At 39.7% G+C, this 26,209-nt stretch overlaps 2 protein-coding genes across 2 annotated transcripts in view; both read left to right on the forward strand.

Moving 5' to 3' along the window:
• Positions 1-25,943, forward strand: LOC127934948 (CMP-N-acetylneuraminate-beta-galactosamide-alpha-2,3-sialyltransferase 1-like). Its single transcript, XM_052532535.1, has 6 exons — positions 1-201; positions 7,420-7,613; positions 8,084-8,263; positions 9,070-9,115; positions 24,688-24,807; positions 25,296-25,943. Exons 1-6 carry the CDS (start codon positions 1-3, stop codon positions 25,461-25,463), a joined length of 909 nt encoding a protein of 302 aa, XP_052388495.1. The 3' UTR covers positions 25,464-25,943.
• LOC127934894 (uncharacterized) overlaps positions 1-26,209 on the forward strand; it is a 276,354-nt gene that overhangs the window by 42,029 nt on the left and 208,116 nt on the right. The window lies entirely within an intron of this gene.

The raw sequence follows: 26,209 nt of genomic DNA on the forward strand, positions 1-26,209 counted from the left end.
ATGACCTTTGCCCAGCAGTTCTCGGGGGCACAGAAGCAGTCTGAGGCAATCAAACACATCATGCTCCAGAGGAAACTTGCTGCTTCCACCCAGGCTGCAGCCCATTGGCCTGCTTGTCACCGTGGGCACCCCCCTGCATCTGACACCGCTCCCCCACAGCAGCAACAGCCTTCCACCAGCTGCATATCGATCACAAGTGCAGTATGGAGTACCTCAAGGCTCAGTACTAGGGCCACTACTCTTCACGCTTTATATGTTACCCTTGGGAGATATCATCAGGAAACATGGTGTTAGCTTTCACTGTTGATGCTGATGATACTCAGCTCTATATTTCTTCGCGGCATGGTGAAACACACCAATTTGTAAAACTAATGGAATGCATAGTCGATATAAAAAATTGGATGATGAGTAATTTCTTACTCCTAAATTCATAAAAAACAGAGGTGTTAATTATAGGACCTAAAAACCCTGCTTGTAATAACCTAGAACGCCGTCTAAGACTTGATGGTTGCTCTGTCAATTCTTCGCCATCATTTAGGAACCTAGGTGTGCTATTTGATCGCAATCTTTCCTTAGAAAGCCATGTTTCTGGCATTTGTAAAACTGCATTTTTCCATCTCAAAAATATATCTAAATTACGGCCTATGCTCTCAATGTCAAATGCAGAAATGTTAATCCATGCATTTATGACTTCAAGGTTAGATTATTGTAATACTTTATTGTGTGGTTGTTCTGCACGCTTAGTAAACAAGCTACAGCTAGTCCAAAATGCAGCAGCAAGAGTTCTTACTAGAACCAAGAAGTATGACCATATTAGCCCGGTCCTGTCATCGCTGCACTGGCTCCCTATCAAACATGGTATAGATTTTAAAATATTACTTATTACTTATAAAGCCCTGAATGGTTTAGCACCTCAGTATTTGAATGAGCTCCTTTTACATTATACTCCTCTACATCCGCTACGTTCTCAAAACTCAGGCAATTTGATAATACCTAGAATATCAAAATCAACTGCGGGCGGCAGGTCCTTTTCCTATTTGGTGCCTAAACTCTGGAATAACCTACCTAACATTGTTCGGGAGGCAGACACACTCTTGCAGTTTAAATCTAGATTAAAGACCCATCTCTTTAACCTGGCATACTGTAACAATTCATCACTAGACGGGGAATCCATTTTGCAGGCTCTATTGAATAGCTCGTGGTCGTACAGGCAGGGATCAGTACCAGCAAACACAATAGTAGAGATAACCAGAATCGTCATCAAACACAGGCAGAAGATCGGGGTAGCAGGCAATATTCAGAGTCCAATAAACAATCCAAGGTCAAGAGGCAGGCAGCAATGGTTCAAGAGACGGTAGGCAAACAGAACTGGTAAACAGGAAATCAAACACGGGAAATAACGCTTGGAAATGTCAGCCGGAACAAAACAAGACTTCGCGTTTGACTGAAGGAGTAGTGCAGCTTATATACCCGTGCCAATGAGCTGCACCTGTGTGATGATCAGAGTCCGAGGCACGGGGATGATGGGTAGTGTAGTGCGAATCAGTATAAGTGAGTGTGAGAGTCAATATTCAGGAGATGGAGCCCTCTGCTGGTCAGTAGCGGGAATCACGGGGTTCGTCTCCGTGACACATACACATAACATACTAATATGCTTTTAATATCCAAATCCGTTAAAGTATTTTTAGGCTGCATCAATTAGGTAAACCGGAACTGGGAACACTTCCCATAACAACTGATGTACTTGCTACATCATTAGAAGAATGGCATCTACGCTAATATTAGTCTGTTTCTCTCTTATTCCAAGGTCACTGCAGTCAGTCGGATCCAGTTTGTATGCAGACCAGATGGTGGATCAGCACCCAGAAAGGACCTCTACAACCCTTAAAGAAAGCAGGGACCAGGACAACTAGAGCCCCAGATACAGATCCCCTGTAAAGTCTCCGTCAGTCAGCCCCCTGGTGTGGTTGGCCCCTTCTCCACCATGACTCCTCCCGCTGTTGTCTCCTCTGTGGGCTGGTATCCTGGCTGGCCTCTGGATTTCCATCTGTCTCCTCCTGCTCCAGGCTCCTCCCTGGCTCCTCCCTCCATCTACTCCACCCTGGCACCATGGACTATGCTCTGTCTCCGTTGCCTGCCCTTTATCTGCCCCATGACAACCTATTGAACCATTACATTACATTACATTTATTAATTTAGGAGACGCTTTTATCCAAAGTGACTTACAGATGAAGACAGTGGAAGAAATCAAAAACAACAAAAAGAGCAATGATATTAAAGTGCTATAACAAGTCTCAGTTAGGTTAACACAGTGCATGTAGCAAGGGATTTTAAATAATAATAATAATAATAATAATAATAAATAAAAAGAAAACAGATAGAATAAAAAAAAGAATAGAGCAAGCTAGTTAGAGGTCTTTACACATACACACACACACACACACACACATATGCAATTGCATAATAAATGAAAAGAAAATAGAATACAAAAGATTAGAAAGGTGATTAGATAAAAAAAAAAATAGAATTAGAATAGAGACTGTTAAAGTTAGAGGGTCAAATAAAGATGGAAGAGATGTGTTTTAAGCCGATTCTTGAAGATGGCTAAGGACTCAGCTGCTCGGATTGAGTTGGGAAGGTCATTCCACCAGGAGGAACATTTAATTTAAAAGTCCGTAAAAGTGACTTTGTGCTTCTTTGGGATGAACAATCAAGCGACGTTCACTTGCTGAATGCAAGCTTCTAGAGGTCACATAAGTCTGAAGTAACAAATTTATGTAAATGGGTGCAGAACCAGTGGTAGTTTTGTAGGCAAACATCAATGCCTTGAATTTTTTTTTCGAGCAGCTATTGGTAAACAGAGGTGTGACGTGTAATTCTTTTGGCTCATTAAACATTAATCTTGCTGCAATTAATCTTGAACCCCCACCCTCCCTGGAATTTTTTGTTGGCACGAGGACGTGCCATTCCGGGAGGGGGTGAACTTTTATGATTATGATCTGTTCTGTGATTCCCTTTCTTCTGACTTGTTTGTTTCTGTGGTTTTTGATTCATTTGCTCATTAGTCATGATTAATTAACTTCCTCCACCTGTTTTTCACTTGTCAGCTGCCTTATTTAATAGTCTTCTTTCTGTTCAGTATTTGGTCAGATATTAGTTAATGTTTGATGTTACTATCTGTATCGTCTTGCCTGAGTTTTATGTGGATTACAACTTTAAAGACTTTTTATTGTGGATTATTCTTGTCTCCCTCTGTAAGACCATAGCACATATTATATTGTATCTTTTAATGTTGACACATTAATTTACAGGCAAGTCTTGTGAGAAAGAAAACCCCAGAACAATTTAAACAGGTTAAGCTTAAATAATTCTGTAGTTCAGTCATGTAAATTGTTTTATCCCAGTACTCAAGAATCAGCAATTAAAAAATAAAATATTGCCTCCCTTTTTTTCCTTTTGCCATAATATATGAAACGTAACACGTTACAAGAGGGTGGGTGTGTGTTTGGAATCAGGTTAAACTGGTCAAACGTGCTTGCTAGAGATTATAGTGAAGCTGTGCAGTTTACATATTTATATTTTCACCTGACTCACTGTACTGTAGTGATCACTCTCCTGTGTTTTAGTAAGTCATCTAAGACTCTGCCATTAGTAAGGGCTCACACGGGCATGATTTCTCTGTAAACTGAACTCTTCGAAATGGAAGTTGGTTAACAAACGGAAGAACAAATCATTTGTTTACAGATTCTTCTCACAGGTAACAGATCTCTGGACCTTGTTTCAGTTTTACCAGCCTGTTTGTAGTTCTGTTTCTCTTCAGATATACACTACCGCTTAAAAGTTTAAAAGACTTTAAATGTTTTTTTAAAGAAGCCTTTTCTGCTCTTCAACGCTGCAGTTTTTTTGTTAATCAAAAATACAGAAAAAAACAACAACAGTAATCTTGCAAAATCTTATAAATCCTTGCTATCAATTCTTAACAATTTAGCAAATCCTTGCTGAATAAAAGTTGTAAAAAAGAAAGAGTAAAAATATACTGACCTCATTCTTTTGAACAGTAGTGTATAATGTTAGAAAATATATATTTTTACAATAAATGCTCTTCTTTCTAACTTTTATTTATCAAAGAATCCTGAAAAAGTATCAGGTTCCAAATTTTTTTTTTTTTACAAAAATCAGCATATTAGAATAATTTCTGAAGATCATGTGGCACGGAATACTGGAGTAATGATGCTGAAAATACAGCTGCACATCAGAGGAATAAATTAAAATTTAATGTATATTAAAATAGAAAACAGTTATTTTACATCATAATAATATTTCACAGTATTATTTATTATTATTTATTATTTATATTATTTATATATTATTATTTTTACCCTGTATTTTTAATCAAATAAATGCTGCCTTGAAGAGCATAAGAAACTCCTGTAAGAAAAAAATAAAATAAATAAAAAATAAAAGCTTTATTCTCCCAAACTTTTGTCCAGTAGTGCATGTCAAAGTGAACTTTACATTTTAAATTAAAGTAATACATATCTTAATTGGTTAAGCTGGACTACACCCTCATAGATCAGCCTATAATGTTGTCCAAAGCTCTGATCTGACAGAATATGTTTTTAATTTTTAATATTTTAATATTTTTAATTTAGAAAACAGCAGTGCTGCAGGGTATTTTTTTTTATTACAAATAATTTCACTTAGTGGACATCTTTGAAATGCCTCTCAGACATCCAACTGCAGCTCTAATCTCTTTGAATGGGGAAAGTTCAAAACTGTAGACTTATTAAATGTAATATTTAAAATCACCAATTAAATCTGAGAACTGTTGCATTAATGTTGTTTCTTCTGCTCAAATAGCATCAGAAAAAGCATATTTGCTTGTCTCTGAATGCAGACTGTTTCTATGGGGGAACTGTGACGTCACGCTGTAGGAGGATCAGCGGTTAGCGTCACACTTTTACAAAGGCTTTTGGGTTATCGCAAAAAAGTTCTGTGTTCAGCCATAGTTCATGACACTGACATGTTTTGTCCATCAAGATAACCTTCACAAAGAAATATAACTTTGGAGAATTTTGAAGCCTAAATAAAGGCTCCAGAACTAAAGCTAAACTAGGGTCGCTCGCCTTCAGCGTCCCCAGCTCCACACAACTTTATCAAACTTACTTTAACATGTTCAGTGAAAAGGATTTACTCTGTTTGTGAATTTTAATCCACGCTACATGAACCTTTTCTTATAATCTCTAATAAATATAAAACTAGAGCCAAACTAAAACTGAAATGAGACATGAATAAATGAAAAAGTCCTAACTAAAGGACATGTGAAAGCATGTATTTTCGAAAAAGGTGCATTAAAGGTCAATAAATCCTCGATTAATATGAATATTTTAATTAAAAATGTGTCTCCATGTTCTATTCAATAAGATTCTAGTGCATTTAATCTATTAAATAACAGCAGAGTGAGTGAGGTTTTGGATATTGTAAAAAAAACCTTTGACTTTGGGACCAGAAATGCTGAAATGCTAACTCACTTCTGGGTTTTTTCCTACAAAGTGACATCATAGTTCCACAACTCTATTGCAAACGGGTTTTCTGATGGCAGCCGCAGTAATGCAATGACTTCTCTGGATAGCAATCGGCTCCTTTACTCAGAAGGCAAGGCTCCTTCGATAGAGCGGCCATATTAAGCCTTGCATTTTCCCCCATTCAAAACAAGAGTGACAGGTCTTGGGTATTCTGTATTCTTTTGAAAAAGCACAGTGCGCCTCACGTCATCAAACTTGAAAATCTTGTTCTGTCTCATCATGTCCTAAGGGCTTTTTTTTAAGGTTAATAATAACATTGATATGAACAATTAAACTAATATTTTGTTAATAATAGAATACAGCAAAACATTTGGCTATATGCATTTTTCCTGTGTAGTTTAAGATGAAAATGTGTAATAGTTAATGTTGACAATGAGTGCAGAGAGAGTATGAGCACATCGGTCTAATAAGTTTTTTTAACTCTTTCTTCCTCTGCTTTCAGGAAGAAACCATTTAAAACATTTCATTCAAACAGCACACATATAACAAGATGATTAACAAAAGAACTCTTCACCGAGTCGCTGTGTTTGTCAGCATCGCCAGCACTATCTGTATACTTCTCTTCTGCCAAACATCTACCAGGAGTTTTCTCACAGATTCATGTGTCTGTAACTGTGCAATGGATTCGGAGGATCTTTTGTGGTTTTCTCAAAGATATAAACCCTCTGCCAACGTGACACTTAACACCAAGAACAGCCGACTGGACTGGTAAACCTATTGGTGGTGGAGGGTAAGCACAAGGCTCTTCAGTCTGTGTAACTGTGTGGAACAGTAATTGTGCTGTTTATTCATCATTTACAATTACACTGACACATTCATAGAGTGCATTTGAGCTACATATTTTTCAAATATAAGTGTTCACTCAGAACTGAACCCATGACCTAGGTATTGCTAGCATCTAAACTACAGGAACACTTTCTTTCTTTTTTTTTGCATTCAATTGGCAGGAATCAGGCAAGTCAATGTTCTTGTGATATCATATGTCACAAAATGATAATGTGATGCTGTTAATATAGTAATAGATCAAATATTGTGTAAGAGTTTTTGTGTTCTCAATGGCATGCAGGTTCAAGTCTGGCCCACTACTTTCCTATTTGATTATCCTGTATAATATTAGGGCAAAAAGCCCATGTAAAGAGAAGTTTCACGATTCAGTACTCTTAAAAACTTCCATTGATTAGTTTCCCTGTTCAAGAGGAGATGAAAAAGCTTCATGAATCTAAATGTGTCCGTTGCTTGTTGAAAATAAATCCAGTTTCAGTCTAAATGCTGGAAACACCACTTGGTTCTCTGAGCAGGAAACTGAAGGTGTGTGACGTCACACAGTTAAAAACACACTGCGTTCCCAACAGCACAGAATATGGCAGAACAATATCAACTTCTGAATAAAAGAGCCGATCGCCTGTTAGTGAAGACATCATCTCAGTCCAGCTGCTCTTAGAAGCTCTGCTTACATAGAAACACTTGGTGTCCAGATGGACCTGCTCGGATCGCACATGCTCATACACTGTTTATCATGAAATATACAAGAAACCACATTGAGGTTGTCATGATTGTATTGCTGATCTGATATGTGTTACCTGATTGTGAGTTTGGCAAGTGCTTGGGTTTTCAAGATTTAGCTTTTGGTCTTGGTCTTTCATAAAAAATTTTTTAAATAAAACTTTGCTTGCTCTGTTTGGTACTATGGAAGATGTAATGTTACATCACTGTATATATATGACATATGAGTCTCCTTTTTATGCAGATTTTGTGAAATGTATTACAGCACGAACAATAATCAATTTTACGTGTAACTCCCAATTTTGTCACATTGTTTTAAAATGTTTAACAGAGTCTACAAAACGAATCAACTGTAGCCAACTACAACAAAGTGGTGGAGGTGTTGTTATCCCTCTTCCCAGATAAAGAGCACTACTCCGACAGCAGTCCCAGCCGCTGCAGGACCTGTGCTGTGGTGGGCAACTCGGGCAACCTCAACGGATCCCATTATGGGCCGCTCATAGACTCACAAGACTTTGTTATAAGGTACTACGTGCGTCCACTGTCACAGAAAACAGCCAATGCTAATTTGGATAACACTGTGGGATAGATTTGACATTTGCATTGCTAACATAAACACTGCTTGTTATCTCAAAATAAAACAACAGCGATTTTTGTATTTGAATTTTATCTGTCTGTTTTCTTTTTATTTATTATACAATCAACAAAAGAGGCCTCTTACACTAGCTTGCTCTATTATTTTTCTATTCTGTTTTTTATTATATTATATAAAATCAACTTACTTTGTGTATTGCATTAAGCTAATTGAGACTTTATAGCACTTATATACGATTGCTCTTTTGTTGAGTTTGATTGCTTCCATTGTCCTCTGTATGTCGCTTTGGATAAAAGGGTCTGCTAAATGACTAAATATAATGTGAATGTAAATGTATTAAATACTCTTATCATTTAGCCAAACTTTGTTCATCTGTGTTACCTGTGTGTTGTTATCTCAGGATGAATGAGGGCCCAACAGATGGTTTTGAGCAGGACGTGGGCTCTAAGACCACTCACCGTGTCATCTACCCCGAGAGCGCTGTGGACATGGACGAGACGACTCACCTCATTCTGTTACCCTTTAAGATTCTGGATCTGCAGTGGCTCATCAGCATCTTCACCACCAGACACATTGATCTGTGAGACCTGTTCCTCATGTTTCTCAGCTTTACATTAACAGCTTCTGCGGCTTGATGTTGTTGGCTTTCTACTGTACTGTTTCCTTTAGTAATTATTTTGTACTGTCTGTTGAAATGTTTTTATTGTGCAGCACATTGGTCAACCCATGGTTGAGTTTAAAAGTGCTATTTAAATAAATTTGACATTGACAACAATGGTCATATTTGGAAAGAAATACCAGTCTTATAACTTAAACCCCTGTTGTTATCTAAACTGTTTTGGTGAGCTTAAAGGAATAGTTCAACCAAAAATGAAAATTCTATATATATTTTTTTTTCTTAAAACCCATATCATTCAACACACATAACTTTTTATGTATTTATTTGTGAAGGCTGTGATTTGAGAAGAATATTATGGCCACTCGTTTATATAAAGAAAATAAGAACTGGTGCTGTCAAGCTCCAAAATACCATATGAGAAACCTACCTTTTCAGTCTTCTAGTGTGTTGCTCTGATCTTTGCAAAAATTGAAGCAGATCAACTTCAAATCTTAACAGTAAAAATTTAAGTTTAAGTTGATTAGTCAAACCATTCTCAAATATCTTGCAAACAATTTCAATGAAGAGCACTTCAAAATGTAGCCCTAACTCTGAAACGCTTTAATGTATTTAAACCAAACTGTGTGTGTCATCAAACATTGTTTACATCTATAACACACACACACACACACACACACACACACACACACACATATATATATATATATTTCTTATTTTATGTTGGATTTAATTTAACTTTTTTTTTTTTTTTTTACATTTACTCTCAGGACGTACATGTATGTGAAACCATCAATTAAAGCAGACAGGAATAAGGTAGGCATAACTGACATTCTCCATCCGTGATCTTCTGCCCCCAGTGTTTCTGTTTAAACTTCCTGTGTTTAGTTCCTGTTTCCTCTTCTGCCTTGTTTGTTGTCATAGTGATATATTGGCTCCACCCCTTGTTAACTCTTGTTTTTATACCCCTGCGTTTGCCCTGTTCGGTGTTGGTCTTTGTTTCCTGGTGTATCCTAATGTCCCGGGTTAGTTCTTCATTTATGCTCTTATTAAATTCTGGTCATTAGAATAAAATCTGGTTGTGAGTAAAAGGAGCTTTGTTGGACAAGCAGCCAACCTACATCCCATAGATAGTTTGTGTTACATGCACAAATAAAAGCATATCTGTGTGTGTGGAATTTTATAAATACATTTGTACATTAAACTGTGGCATTTAATGTCAGTGTGAGTATTAAAGGGGGGGGGTGAAATGCTATTTCATGCATACTGAGTTTTTTACACTGTTAAAGAGTTGGATTCCCATGCTAAACATGGACAAAGTTTCAAAAATTAAGTTGTACGTTTGAAGGAGTATTTCTGTTCCAAAAATACCTCTTCCGGTTTGTCACAAGTTTGGGAAAGTTTTTTCGAGTATGGCTCTGTGTGACGTTAGATGGAGTGGAATTTCCTTATATGGGTCCTGAGGCACTTCTGCCGGAAGAGTGCAGACTTCACTGATCAGAGCGAGAGCGTCACCAAATGTCACAAAAGAAGTGTGTTTTTGGTTGCCAGGGCAAGACAACCCTGCACAGATTACCAAAAGAGAAACAGCATTAAGGGACCAGTGGATGGAGTTTATTTTTACAGAGCATCAACGGAGTTGTGCAAGTGTTTGTGTTTGTTCCCTGCATTTCGAAGATGCTTGTTTTACAAACAAGGCCCAGTTGGACGCCGGATTTGCGTATCGTTTATTTCTTAAGGATAATGCAGTCCCAACGAAAAAGGGTCACGATCGTGTGTTGGAACCGCAGGCGGTGAGTAAAACTGCTTCAAATATCTCTGTGTTGTTAACTTAGCTATCAGCGCGTAAGCACATCAAGTAAACCTCGTTAGTGCTGTGCAGGTAAACTTCACTCCCCGATCTCAAGAGATGCACTAGCAACAGACGCTAGTGGCTGTAGCCATTTAACCTCCTTGTTAGAGGAGACCTGGGTTCGAGCCCCGCTCGAAATCTGGATCTGATTCTGGATCATAAATATACGCTGAATCTGACTGTAAGCCATGGTTTGTTTTGGTTGATTTTGACCTCACGGTAATGTCACAGCTTCCAAACGCTCTCAACACAAAAGCCTACTGGCGCTCATGATTCTTTAGCTCCGCCCACACGTCACGCCTCTAGCGGCTTGTGTTTTTCCGAAAAAAATTGTCTCAGACTATTTTTCTCTTATAAATATAATAAAACTTAAGGCTTTTTGGAGATATGAAGGATGCAGTACTAATCTATAGGTACTCAAGATTAACAGGAGATGAGCAATTTTATTGAAAATGAGCATTTCATCCCCCCTTTAATATTGAGTTTCCTAAAATAATTTGTATTCTTCACATTACTTGTATGCAGTGGTGTAGTTGTCCCTGGAGATGTGGGTATACTCTTAATTTATGTCCACAATTGTATTATAGCATTCCAGCAAAGGATGAACACCGTGTGTTATAAACAGTGTTATAAAAAACCCAAAATGAGTAGTATGTCCACACTGGCACTTAACTTCTGCTGCCTGACTTCACAGAGTGAGGATCATTATGAAAATAATATTAGCCACAGAAGAGGTGCAGATTTTGCAATCAATACTGACCTACAGACTATAGGAAGAGACAACTACATAAAGTAATGATGAATTTTGAGTAAACTATTCCTTATTCCTCCATCCATCAACATTATTTTCTCACCTTGTAAGTAGTAGTAGATTCTTTGCCGGGGCATTTTTGCAAATATTACTGTTCCTACACGACTAATGCATGATTATAAGATATATTCAAAGTAATGCAAACATGGTGTTTGAGCTAGAAATTAGTTTATTTTTAACATACATTAAAATATCATCATAATTCAATGTAAAAAAAAAAAAACTAACAATATTTGGTTTAAAATATCATCAACATTCAAAGAATTCAACAATATATTTAAAACAATATGCTAAAAACAACATTTAGCTTAATATAATGAACAAAAGTATATACATTTTACAACATATTCATGAAAAGCACAGTGATGTATACTCTTATACCCAATGCATGGTTTCTTAATAAGAGTTCATATTTTGGTTCAAGGGACTTAACTTAAGGTAGCTGAAATACTATGAAATAACTGAATCTGAACACAAGATTTACTGTCAGTGTAGGTTTTACCCATGTACTACAGTATATTGATGTATATATGTTTATCATCAAGTTTGATATGTTTGAGACCAGTAGTAGCATAAGGCTAAAGTTTCTCTCACACTCTGCTGTGCTGACAGGGAATGTTTTCATACAGTAAATAAGTGGTTTTAGGCTATTGGGCACACTGCTGGGCTCTTCCAGTAGGTCCCACATCCCATTTAGTGCTTGGTCTGTGCACAAATTAAATCGCTTGCACAGCCGCTTCACTTGTTCTTCATCATGGTGGATGCTGGGGTTTGAATGGCCATTTACTCTGATCAAGGATACTTAGGTACTTGATAGTTTCATCTTTGAAAGACAAGCATTGATAAACATTGGCTTTGTATGAACTGTCATGAACTGATAGGCTTGAGCTTTGTATTTCTTTTCAAAGCTATAGATCACCATATTTCTCAACTGGACTCTCTCTAAATGAATGTATCACTCTGTTTACACAGAGTTACAGAACGAGCCTAAAGCTATTGTGGCAGGACACTTAAGTTCATGGGGTGTATCAGAGTTTACAAAGAAATTCAGGACTTTGAACACGGTCCAATAAACCTCTGTTCATTTGATTCTCTTTGTTGGACATCCTCTCATCAGAACAAGCATTCTTAAAGTGCAGCACAAAAGCTCCCAGTGATGGTGAAACAGCACGAACAGTCAGAAAGTTACTGGCCACCCAGCGTACATCCAAGACTAGCGTACAACTGTGAAGAAGTGAGACCCTACCTCAGCTGCTGCCTCTTTGAGTTCATGCTCATTTTTGTTTGACATACTATACAGAGAATGTAGCTTGTGCATAAATGCTTTAAAGTGATTTTCAGAGTTTATCAACTGCATCTGACACAGCTAGTTCAAGTCTATTGTTCATACATTGTCATGCAAAAAGCTTTGGGAATTTCAAGGTCAACCTGGTTGCTACTCCTGACTTTTTTCCTAACATGATGCTGGTGCCATCAGTCACAAATGCTACCCAGTTTTCAAGAAGCCATTCTTCTATAAAGCCAGCATTCATTAAACAATTGAGTAAACCCTCTGCTATGATATCTGCTCTCTGATTTTCCAGTTCAGCAAGCTCAAGGAATATGAATTCAGGGCTTTCTTCTTGAATTATGCTTTAATTGAAACTATTATGACAGCTTTGTGACTTAAAGAAGAGGCCGCGTCAATTATGATAGCTAACTTACTCGATGACGCCATGATGCTATTGATGATTTCGCTCTGCATCTCATTGGCAGCATGTATCGAGCCCATTTTTATACCATTTATTCTTGCAGCTCAATGTGGCTCTCAGGGTCAGAAAAGGGTCTGTTTTTGGGGGGCCAAATGATAGGATGTTCGAAACACAGCTTCTGTTTCTTTCATGTAGGACTCAGTCATAGCCGCCGCTGCATTCCAATGACTGCTTCTTTCTGTTGTTCTGCCATCTTCACAGCTTGAGTGTTTCCCATGAGAGTTTACACTCTACAGACTACACACCTTTGAAGCATAAAAAAACAATGTAACTGTCACGGTTCATGAATGCACTGTTTCCTGCTCGTCTCAGGTTACGTCATGTTGATTGTTTCATGTCAAGTCAAGTCACCTTTATTTATATAGCGCTTTAAACAAAATACATTGCGTCAAAGCAACTGAACAACATTCATTAGGAAAACAGTGAGTCAATAATGCAAAATTAGTTCATCATTGAATTCAGGGGTGGTGTTGGCGCAGTGGATAAGACACATGCCATTAGTGTGAGAGACCCGGGTTCGAATCCACTGTGAGACACCAATGTGTCCCTGAGCAAGACACTTAACCCCTAGTTGCTCCAGAGGCGTGCGACCTCTGACATAATTAGTAAATGTAAGTCGCTTGTAATGTAATGTAATGTAAATGAATTTAGAGATGTCATCTCTGTTCAGTTAAATAATGTCTGTGCATTTATTTGCAATCAAGTCAACGATATCGCTGTAGATGAAGTGACCTTAATCATTTGCAATCAAGTAAACAATATCGCTGTAGATGAAGTGACTCCAACTAAGCAAGCCAGAGACAACAGCGGCAAGGAACCGAAACTCCATCGGTGACAGAATGGAGAAAAAAACCTTGGGAGAAACCAGGTTCATTTGGGGGGCCAGTTCTCCTCTGACCAGACGAAACCAGTAGTTCAATTCCAGGCTGCAGCAAAGTCAGATTGTGCAGAAGAATCATCTGTTTCCTGTGGTCTTGTCCTGGTGCTCCTCTGAGACAAGGTCTTTACAGGGGATCTGTATCTGGGGCTCTAGTTGTCCTGGTCTCCGCTGTCTTTCAGGGCTGTAGAGGTCCTTTCTCTTTTGATATGGAAAAATGCAGTTTTACAAATACTAGAAACATGGCTTTCTAAGGAAAGATTGCGATCAAATAGCACACCTAGGTTCCTAACTGATGACGAAGAATTGACAGAGCAACCATCAAGACTTAGACAGGGTTCTAGGTTATTACAAGCAGAGTTTTTAGGTCCTATAATTAACACCTCTGTTTTTTTTCTGAATTTAACAGTAAGAAATTACTCGTCATCCAGTATATTGACTATGCATTCCACTAGTTTTTCAAATTGGTGTGTTTCACCGGGCTGCGAGGAAATATAGAGCTGAGTATCATCAGCATTACAGTGAAAGCTAACACCATGTTTCCTGATGATATCTCCCAAGGGTAACATATAAAGCGTGAAGAGTAGCTGCCCTAGTACTGATTGTCACAGTCTTCTGTCTTTCTGTCTTTGTCTTTCTGTGAGCACATGGCTTGTGTTGTGTTTATTTGATGCCATGTGCTCTCTCCTTTCCTTTTCTGACCCCGCCCACCTTGTCACCTCATTACTGTTTAGTTGCTCCACCTGTGTTTCTCCCTTGCTCCCTGACTCATTACCTTATTCACTCTGTACACCTGTTGCATCCACTCACTCTGTACACCTGTGCACATTATCACTCACACAGCTGTTCCCTATTTGTTCACGAGTATATAGTTTCGTCTCACCCACCACTCTGCCTGGCTATATTGTAATGTCTATGTACCTGTGTTTCTCGTGCTCGTTTTCCTGCTTTTCCCTGTGATTCGTTTTGGTTTTGTTTTTGCCGTGTTGGCCTTTTAGTTCTCGTTTGTTCTTGTTAAAATAAAGTGTCTCTTCCCTGCACTTGGACCCAGATCTTGTTCTTTCCACGGCGCCATCTCTACCGCGCTGTGACAGAATATAGCCAGCAATTATGGGTCCAGCAGGGAGATTCCTCGACATCTGCCAAGGAGAGCGAAGCATCGAGGATTATGTTTGGGAGTTCGTGGGGGCGGCTCGGCTGTCAGCGACAGAGAGGACCTGTCTAATGGTTTTCTTCTGGGGAGGACTAGCCGAGCCCTTCAAGTCCCTTATGCCATTCTGGCACCCCGACGAGACGCTGGAGGATTACATCAACCTGGCTCTGCAGTTGAGCGGCTCAGCTGTTAGGGTGGAGTTAGTTGAAGAGCCAGCTCAAGGTTCTCCTGAGGCGACAGTCCAGGAGTCAGCAGAGCCCTCGTCGGCTGCACCCAGTGCCTCACACCTGTTCCTGGAGTGTCACGGGCTGATGCGCTGCTTGCGGGATTCACAGTGGATGTCGGTGCGAGCAGCGTGGTCGGCTCGCAGGACTCACAAGGTGGTGGAGCCTGCTGATGTTCCCTCTGAGGCAGTGGGGCTGACTGCTAGCTTTCACAAAGCCGCAGATTCCACTCAGGATTGCCCCAAGGCAGCAGTGTCCGCTCAGGATTGCCCCGAGGCAGCGGCGTCTGCCCACGATGCCACCGAGGCGGCGGCGTCCGCTCACGATGTCCCCGAGGCGGCGGCGTCCGCTCACGATGTCCCCGAGGCGGCGGCGTCCGCTCACGATGTCCCCGAGGCGGCGGCGTCCGCTCACGATGTCCCTGAGGTGGCGGCATCCGCTCACGATGTCCCCGAGGCGGCGGCGTCCGCTCACGATTCCCCCAAGGCGGCGGTGACCGCTCCGGACCCTCCAGAGTCGAGTCAGGTTCCAGTGGACTCTCCAGAGTCAAGTCAGGTTTTAGCGAACTCTCCAGAGTCGAGTCAGGTTCTTGGTGGCCCCCCAGAGTCGAGTCAGGTCCCAGTGAACTCTCCAGAGTCGAGTCAGGTGTTTGTGAACCCTCCAGAGTCAGGACTAGTCAGCGATTACCTTTCAGACTCAGGGCTAGTTACCGCTGACCTTCCAGAGTCAGGGCTAGTCACTGATGACCTTCCTGAGCCAGGGCTAGGTGCCATGGATTTTCCAGAGACAAGGCTAGTCAACGTTGATCTTCAAGGATAGAGTCAAGTCACTGGTGATCTTCAAGGACTGAGTCAAGTCACTGGTGATCTTCAAGGACTGAGTCAAGTCACCGGTGATCTTCATGAACAAAGGCAAGTCACCACTGATCTTCATGAACAAAGGCAAGTCACCACTGATCTTCATGAGCAAATACAAGTCACCAATGATCTTCATGTACAAATACAAGTCACCAATGATCTTCATGTACAAATGCAATTCACCAACAATCTTCATGAAGAATTTCGGGTCAGCACCGATCTTCTTGAGTCCAGTATGTACACCATGGGATTGCCAGATTGTTGTCCTCCCGTTGGTCGGACCACACGATTGTGGTGGTCTTCTGCTCCGCCCTGGGGGGCTTCCATCCTGACCACACGGTTGTGGTGGTCTTCTGCTCCGCCCTGGGGGGCTTCCACCCTGACCACACAGTTGTGGTGGTCTTCTGCTCCGCCCTGGGGGGCGTCTGTCCCGACCACACGGTTATGGTGGTCTTCTGCTCCGCCCTGGGGGGCTTCCGCCCTGACCACACGGATGTGGTGGTCTTCTGCTCCGCCCTGGGAGGCTTCCGTCCCGACCACACAGATGTGGTGGTCTTCTGCTTCGCCCTGGAGGGCGTACGCCCTGACCACATGGTTGTGGTGGTCTTCTTCTCTGCCCTGGGGGGCTTCCGCCCTGACTACACGGTTGTGGTGGTGTTCTGCTCCGCCCTGGGGGGCATCCGTCCCGACCACACGGTTGTGGTGGTGTTCTGCTCCGCCCTGGGGGGCGTCCGTCCCGACCACACGGTTGTGGTGGTTTTCTGCTCCGCCCTGGGGGGCGTCCGTCCCGACCACACGGTTATGGTGGTTTTCTGCTCCGCCCTGGGGGGCGTCCGTCCCGACCACACAGTTGTGGTGGTCTTCTGCTCCGCCCTGGGGGGCGTCCGTCCCGACCACACAATTATGGTGGTCTTCTGCTCCGCCCTCGTGGGGCGTCACGTGATGTCCTTCTTGGACTTGTGTATTTGTGTTTATTTTTTGTTTTTCTGCGGTCTGTGTCTTTCTTTCTGTTTCCTCCTATGGACCTGGCCCTCCGTCCCTTCCCCTGATCCTCTGCCGGTCCACCTCCCTCCTGGGTTTCTTGTCTCTGTTTCCCCATTTTATCTGGTCATCTTGTCTCTGTTTCCCCATTCTACCTGGTACTCTTGTCTCTGTTTTTCCATTTTATCTGGCCCTCCATCCCTCCCCCTGATCCACCTCCGTTCCGCCTCCCTCCGTGATTTATTATTTTGGAGTGTCTGGAATCCACTCCTTAAGGGAGGGGTTCTGTCACAGTCTTCTGTCTTTCTGTCTTTGTCTTTCTGTGAGCACATGGCTTGTGTTGTGTTTATTTGGTGCCATGTCCTCTCTCCTTTCCTTTTCTGACCCCGCCCACCTTGTCACCTCATTACTGTTTAGTTGCTCCACCTGTGTTTCTCCCTTGCTCCCTGACTCATTACCTTATTCACTCTGTACACCTGTTGCATCCACTCACTCTGTACACCTGTGCACATTATCACTCACACAGCTGTTCCCTATTTGTTCACGAGTATATAGTTTCGTCTCACCCACCACTCTGCCTGGCTATATTGTAATGTCTATGTACCTGTGTTTCTCGTGCTCATTTTCCTGCTTGTCCCTGTGATTTGTTTTGGTTTTGTTTTTGCCGTGTTGGCCTTTTAGTTCTCGTTTGTTCTTGTTAAAATAAAGTGTCTCTTCCCTGCACTTGGACCCAGATCTTGTTCTTTCCACAGCGCCATCTCTACCGCGCCGTGACACTGATCACAAGTTGATGTCCATATGGTACTTATGTACGATAAAAATCAAGTAGTTAGTTAATGTCATGTAATCAAACAGATGGTGAACACTATTAACAGCAATGACTATATGTTGCTATCAACCTTATAGAAAGATTTGGTAGTTTTGGATGTTGTCTGAGGGTTGGCCTCATCTGAGGGGTTTGCATAATCTCTTATCAGGTGTTTGTTTATCTTGGGAAGGGCTGGATCCACACTGATGCTTGTCTAATTCCTCGTTACCATGGTTTGCCAATCCTGTGGCAGAAACAGAAAAGAAAATAGAGTAAAATTAGCTTAGCTGCTGTTCCATCTAAGCAAAAAATGTGTTAAACCCAAACAAAAGAATGTTAATGTGAATATGGGGACATCACATGTAAAGGTTTGAACTTTGAAGGTTTTTTTTTTATTTTATTTTTTTAAATTGCGATAGTTTGCAATAGTTATTTGCTCTTTTCAGAGTTGTCAATTGCTGCGGCCGTTTCTCTGAAATAGACTGTTCTGCCTTTCCTCATAGGTGGTGAGAACTAAACGAGGATTTAAATGAGGATCGGCCTTTTCGTTGCTCCTGACTTCTCAGTTTTCACTTTGGCCCATCTGAGTGGCCACTAGGGAAATTCTCTTTTAACAAATGCCTTATAATCGATCTGTCAGCCCCGCATAAACACTTTGGTTCCTCTTAATGAATTTTATCTTAAATAGAAGGACATTGATCATGTGATCAATATGATAAAATTGTGGATCATGGCATTTGGCTCGCTAAAGTTGACACCACTTCAACTTTTTAAAGCGATGCCTATTCATCCAGCACTCATTCGGGGTATGCTGGTACAGGAAATTCAGTGTTCGCTGTACACTTAACTTTCGTATGCAAAGCAGCCCCAAGATTTTTTACACATTATCAGAAACGGTCTGTTTAATTTGCCGAACAATTACACAATTCCACACCTCTTTCACGCTCTTGATGTCTGTCTAATCAACCTGCCTCTTGACGCCATCCCAGCTGCAAAAATATCCTAACAGATCAACACGATTTTCCTTCAGATGCAGTGAGTCTGCTCCAGAGCCCGTTCCAGTCCATGAATCGGTCCATGAACTTGCACCAAAGTCCACTCAAGCCCCAGAGCTCAGTGCTATATAGGCGCCAGCCTGTGAGCTCCCTGGCTGTCCCGTTTCTACTACTGAAGTCATCTGTGAGCATCCAGCCTGTCCTGTTTTGAATATTACAAAATAAATTGATTGTCTTTTATGATTCTTTGCTGAATTTCTTTGAAGAGAAAGGTGTTGTTCTGGACCACAATGTCAACAATGACATATTCTTGTTCATTTAGTCTTGTTTATCTACCCAAAAATTCAATTCTAAAAACCAATTTGAACAGTTAGGAACATTTACACTAGAGAATTAAACTATAATTAAATAAGGCTCTAGAATATACTCATAGAACCAGAATGGTGTAGTTACTTACTGCTGTTCTCTCTGAAATGTGCAGATAATTGAAGCCACAGTGGATCGGTTTAAGTTTGGCTGAACAATCTTGCCAGCTTCTCCCAAGAAGAGACCATGATTTATAACATGGTCAATCGGGGTGGCTCTGTTTGAGCCTTCCTCTTTCCTCCCTCCACTTCTGCCCTGTAGACCCCCTTACTCTTTGTTCATGTCTTCATACATTGTGATTTCCACCATTTATTCTGATAATTTCAAAATATTACTGTTATTGTGTCATGAAGTGTAGTTTTAAAAGTATTTCAGGTGAGAATGCAGTTTTTTTAAACTCAAATATGCAGTTTATTTATAAAGACAGCGCCTATTTAAAAATGTGTTTCGGTGATTTCGGAGACGATCAGCTCCAAGCGATCAGCAGGAGCTCAGTGCTCATGTTACGAACGAGAGCAGTCTCGACTCGGCTAGGCCTTCTGAAATTTGCCACTGGCTCTGATGTCTCTTTAGTGGTTAAACATAAAATATAATTAGTTTTGGATAAATCTAACAGGTAATCTTTTGTCTTTATTCAATTAATCTGTCTCTTCCAAGCAAGATCATTTTTATTCCTGTTTCTGTAAAAGAATGAATAAGTATCATACAGCTCTGGGTATCCACATGCAGCGACGATGACTTTGATCTCCATTCTTGTTTCGGATTTTCCCTCCGCTCGCTACATCGAAATCATGTCACTACTAGAGCAAGCTCCTGATTGGTTAATGCAGCACGACAACTCAACTCGAGCGATTCACACTAATCAGGCGTTCCACGTGTCAAAGTGCCAGAAAGCGCGTCTTCCATGGAAATCTCGTCTATCACACTGCCTGTAAACCCTGTTCACACCGCCATCGACTTTTTCGATGTGTGTCGCTATACTCGTGCTGTGAAGATGCTTGTGGGCATTTCTACTGCTTGCTCTAATGTTAATGTGTGTGTGGTTGCAGTCAAATCATATAAAACAGTGAAATCGCTCAGGAAATCTGTCCTGTCTTGCGTGCACTCGAGACAGTGTTGCCAGACGTATGATAATTATCGTATTTGTACGATTAAAAAAATCCCGTAATGTACGATAATTTCAGAATTTTATGGAAATTTAAATGATGGTAGTTGCAGTAATAGGGCTTCTTTACTCATACAAGAAATCGGCTCATTACAGACACTCTAAATGTGTTCGTGTGCACCTCAGGGTGTGTTAAGTGCCCTGCTTTAAAGCCAACAAGCACTAGTTGCGGTCCATGACAGCAAGAACCCCTTCAACATCTGGCAACATGCAGGGTTCCAATGACAGCGGCTCAGATGTGGAGTTAACTGCACCACACAGCAACAACTAAATTCCTTCTTTACAAGACACGACAAAGCAAGTGTTAAAAATAATTTTAATATGTTTTAATATGCGCCGCGATGCAGACAGTCACTGAAAATAATGGGATAGTATTTTGTCTCACTGCTTCCGTCCAACAATACGCCTTGTTATCTATTGTGGTAATTTGCAGGTCGTGTCAAAATGTTGTTGGTTTAGAATAGATAAATAACTCTTTTGACTCGTTTTCTTCCAAATATGATAATTTTGAACTTCTGGTACGAAACTTGGACATTTCCAATCTGGCAACACTGACTCGAGACGGTGACGTGTGAGCGCCGTAGACAGATTCTTTACTCCTATTGGTTGCTGCTCGCGAAATTTGCTGATTATTTGCATAAAGTTGAAGAATTCTCAATTTTTGTCGCTTGACTCGCATTGCTTGAAACGCCCACATTCCTTCGCCAACGGTCACTGTTGCTCATGTCGCCCAGAAGTCGCCAGCTGATTATGTCGCTGTGTGTCACTGGTAGTGTGAACAGGGCTTCATTCACAGGATGTCTATTTGCATTGACTTAACATATAAATCACTGGTGCTTAACGCTTCATTCGCTTCTGGTGTGGACGTACCATATAGCCTGAATTGTCACGCCCCAAGATGACGTCTCTGTACTCTCTGTCTGCCTAGATGCAATCGCAGAGGTTGTACATGAACTTCCTATCACCTGAAATATCTTGCTGGTCCAGTTATTTCAGTCTTTGTTGTCTAGTCTATGCTTCTGTAACGTATTTCTTGTTCTTATCCCTGTGTTAGTTCTTCATTTGTACTCTCAATAAATCCTACTGCAAGTGGATCCTCCACCTTGTTCTTGTGTTCTTCAATAAATTTCTTCAATTAATAAATAAATAAATGCACCGCAGTCAATAAAACAATTTGACCATGTCTCTCAATTACATCTGGCCAGAGAATTGAATCTACATCACAACATATATTCTCATGAGCCAGGCATTGTGGGGAAAAAATGGTGTGAATGTTGAATCCATCATGACAAGCTTCTGTCTGAACATCTCCACAGGCCTCTTCCATTGCTTGAAGAAGGCTCACTTGGTTGGAAGGGTTTTGAACACACACTTTCCATCTCTAGAAACATACAGGTACTCATAATGAGTTCCACTGCTATTCAACTCCATAAAAAAAAGAAAGAAAAAAAAAAACTGATGTTTTTGAGTTTTCTCACTTTCATACATCACTATCAAAGATGAATAAACTTTTCCAGTGTGTGACTTATAATGTCCAGGAAATACATATCTTTGTTTTGTACAGTAAATGTGCAGACTGTGTGGCATTCACATACCTGAACAATCTGCGCTCTATTGTAGTGGAGATCATGATCATTTGTGGCAGGACTGCTTTGGTGAATATAACAAAAAAATGGATTGTCTTTTATGATTCTTTGCTGAATTTCTTTAAGGAGAAAGGTGTTGTTCTGGACCACAATGTCAACAATGACATGTTCTTGTCCATTTAGTCTTGTTTATCTAGCCAAAACAAATTTGAACAATTAGAAACATTTACACTGTAGGCAAAGCAAGTTTATTTATATAGCACATTTCGTACACAATGGTAATTCAAAGTGCTTTACATAAAAGAAAGTAAAATAATCATGAAGAAAAATAATACAAAAATAAAATAAGCAATTTTAAAACTTTTACAATTATTTAAAGAAAAAAAATACTTATTTAAAATTAATTTTAAACAGTTAAAAAAAATGATTTAACATAAAATACAGTGAATAGGTAAAATATAGTGCAATCAGTTCGGACATTTTGTGTGAACCCTTGGTATTTCTAACTGACTTGATCCTAATGATCTGAGTGGTCTGTTAGGTTTATATTCAGTGAACATATCTGCAATATATTTCAGTCCTAGGTCATTTAGTGACTTATATATGAGTAAAAGTACTTTAAAATCAATCCTAAATGTAACTGGGAGCCAGTGTAAGGACCTGAGGACTGATATGCTCAGATTTTCTGGTTCTGGTCAGAATCCTGGCAGCAGTGTTCTGGATGAGCTGCAGCTGTCTAATGCTCTTTTTGACAAACTGTAAATAAATAAGGCTCTAGAATATACTCATAGAACCAGAATGGTGTAGTTACTTACTGCTGTTCTCTCTGAAATGTGCAGATAATTGAAGCCACTGTGGATCGGTTTAATTTGGCTGAACACTCTGGCCAGCTTCTCCCAAGAAGAGACCATGATTTATAACATGGTCAATCAGGTGGCTCTGTCTGTAGCCTTCCTGAATTTTTTCCTTTTTTTCTCTTCCCAGCGTAACATTGCCCTTCAATCTAAATATCTCTTCTCCCTCAATCCTTCCTTCTCCTTCTCTTCTTACACCCCCTCCTCCTCTCCTCCTACCTCTTCCACTGTTGCTCTCTCTCTCAGTACACCCCTTCCTTTACACACACACACACACACACACAACACACACACACACACACACACACACACACACACACATACACACACACACACACACACATATTATTTACATATTTACTTATTTATTTATTAATTTTTAGGGGTGTATGATTATTCCGTGCACTTGTTTACTGATCAAAACTTCCATTGTTACTTTTAATAAGAATCAAAGCCTCATCTTTCAAATTATGTCTTTTTAATATTCTGTTTTATGTGGTGACAGATCGCTGTATAAATGCCTTGCAGTCGTCTCGTCCTCTTTACTTCTAGTTTTAAAGCAAAATGAACATGAATGAACATCTCATGTCATCGCTCAAAAAGTGTTTCAGCCGTGGCAAGACGGCAGTAAGATTATGTTCTCATTATATTTTACTTTACCAGTTAGTGAGTCTTATTATTTTTATGTTTATTTGCATGACATTATTTACATTTAGTCATTTAGCAGACACTTTTATCCAAAGCAACTTCATCCAAAACACATGAAGACAGTGGAAGCAATCAAAAACAACAAAAAGAGCAATGATGCACAAGTGCTATAACAAGTCTCAGTTAGGTTAACACAGTACACGTAGCATGGAGTTTTAAATAATATAATAAATAAAAATAATACAGATAGAATAAAAAAAGAATAGAGCAAGCTAGTGTCAGAGGTCTTTTTTTGCTTTTGTTAATTGTATAATAAATGAAATTAAAACAGACAGAATACAAAAAGATTAGAAAGCTAGTTAGATTTTGTTTGATTGTTAGTTTTTGGAAGAGATGTGTTTTAAGCCGATTCCTGAAGATGGCTAAGGACTCAGCTGCTCGGATTGAGTTGGGGAGGTCATTCCACCAGGAGGGAACATTTAATTTAAAAGTCCGTAAAAGTGACTTTGTGCTTCTTTGGGATGAACAATCAAGCGAACGCAAGCTTCTAGAGGCACATAAATTTAGGTAAATGGTTGCAGAACCAGTGGTAGTTTTGTAGAAAAACATTATGAATGTTGTGAAACGACTTGAGGCACTGTGTGAAAGACACATTTCAACAGAATATTTAGAATTTAGAAGTTAATTTAAAAACTGCATTTTGTGCAAATTACATGTTTGCATACAAGTTTTGTTCTTTTTTTTCTTTCTTTTTTTTTTTTTTTTTTTGAGTGTTGCTTGTCACATAAAAAAATGAAATGTAAATTAAACATAAACTTCAGTTTGAGTCTGGGCTCTGTTATTAACTGTAACCTTATAGTAGGGCTAATGTAAAAGGGCTCACTAGAGCATAAGCCAAGGTAGATTTTTATCCCCTTTATTTTTATTTTTATTATTGAATTTATTTAAAGAAAGAGCAATTTGTTCAGTAAACCAGTTTAAAATAATAATAATAATAAAAATGTGCTTATTTTTTTCCTGCTGCTGTACCGAACCGTGATGTCTGAGTTATATACCGTAACTCCCCTAATATATATTAGACAGACTGAGACTTTCTGTTTCTAATTGTTGATGTGTAAACAACTCGGAAATCTGCATTTCCTGTGTTTGGGCTGATTGTGTAAAACCAAGAAATACAGTTTCTTCAGCCAAGTTTTAGTTGGCGGTATGAACTATTTTGAAAACATTTGAGGATCCTGTCTACAGTGTTTTGAGAAAATGATGGATGCCATTTGTAATTGATATAAAATGAATGAAAACAGAATGTGTTTTTACAACTGATCTGAGAGCAGTGATCCAAGTTTGGAGAAATGTGTCAAATCAATGCAGAACAACTGTGAATGTATAAATGGCTAACTTTTACTATTATTGAGAAACATCTGCAGATTTACCCCACCGGACTGTTGTGTTGCTCTTTTAAGGTGATGATCCTCCATCCTGCATTTATGAAATACATCTATGAGAGCTGGCTGCAGAGTCATGGACAATATCCTTCCACTGGCTTCATTTCTCTTATATTCGCCCTGCACATCTGTGATGAGGTGAGGAGTACTGAGTGAACCTTCCCTGCTATCTTCAGTCATTTCATTTCCAAAGTGTAAACGCATCAGTCCCTAGCACGGTTATAGATCTAGAAATATCAAGGGCCATGCTTGTATGTTATTCTGCCTCTGAGTAATCTGGTTTAAATGCAAAGGTAAATGATACCATAGTAAAACACAAGTGCTATAACAAGTTATATAACTCAGCTTAACACAGTACACATAGCAGTTTAAAAACTGATATCATAGAAAAAGATTAAAGCTAGTGAGACCTTTTTTCTTGCTTTTTTAATTGTACAATAAATAAAAAGTACATAAATTAATGCAAAAAATGAGAGAAGCTAGTGTTTTATTTTAAAAGATTTCTTTTTGAGAATAGAATTAGAATAGAGAGTGCTAGAGTTAGAGTCAAATAGAGACGAGTTAACATCAGGTGATAGATGTATTACTCTAAGGCTCTGTGTGATGTAATGATTCCTCTCTCTTAGGTCAGTGTGTTTGGGTTTGGACCCTCAAAAGAAGGAGCGTGGCATCATTACTTTGAAGATTTCGGCATGGACTCTAATGGAGGACCTCATGATGGAGACTTCGAGGGCAAAGTCATCTCTAAACTGCATCAGAAACACAGAATCACCATGTACAAAGGCTGGTGGTGAAGCTTAAACTGAAGTCTGTCCATACTGTGAAGTATTTTGTTTTTGTAAATTATTTTCATGTGTCAATTTTACAACGTTTAACAAATTTCAGATTGGAAATGTTATTGAAATGAAACTGTGTAATGTGGCATGCAGCACTGTCCCAGAGTTAGTTGTGATCTACTGTGTAGACTGGTCAAGCACTGATGCTAGCTCGTGTGTGTGTGTGTGTGTGTGTGTGTGTGTGTGAGTTCACTAAATAAAACCAAAGTATGAAAACTGCCAAGAGTTGATGGTATACTTTCATCAGACATTTAAGAAATGTTTGTAGAGTAGACTGAAAGAAGCTTGCGTGAGTCCACACTGATATCAAGAGCTCTTTTAGGCCACATGCTCTTCAAATAAAACTAATAGGCAAACACTCTCTCTAATCACTCTGAGATATGTTTCTACATAAGCTAGGAGGAGAACATATGCAAATAACATGACAGGATTTTAACATCTGGAAGACTGAATGGATCAATAAAGAAAGAAATGAGCAATAAATGTTTAGGATCCGCAGCTAAAGAAATGCCTATTTGAATCTATCCTTAAAATTCAGCTTGTTATGACTATCTAATTTTGCAATTGTTAACTGAATTGTCTGTGAATTTGAAATGTTAATCATTTTTAGTTCATTGACTTCCTGCCTTGAGAAATGTAATGAGGTAAATTCAGTCACATCAAGTATTGTAAATAAATGACTCAGCAAAATTTCCTCTTTAGTA

The sequence above is a fragment of the Carassius gibelio genome, chromosome A19 (assembly GCF_023724105.1).
Source record: "Carassius gibelio isolate Cgi1373 ecotype wild population from Czech Republic chromosome A19, carGib1.2-hapl.c, whole genome shotgun sequence".
In the NCBI taxonomy this organism is placed as follows: Eukaryota; Metazoa; Chordata; class Actinopteri; order Cypriniformes; family Cyprinidae; genus Carassius; species Carassius gibelio.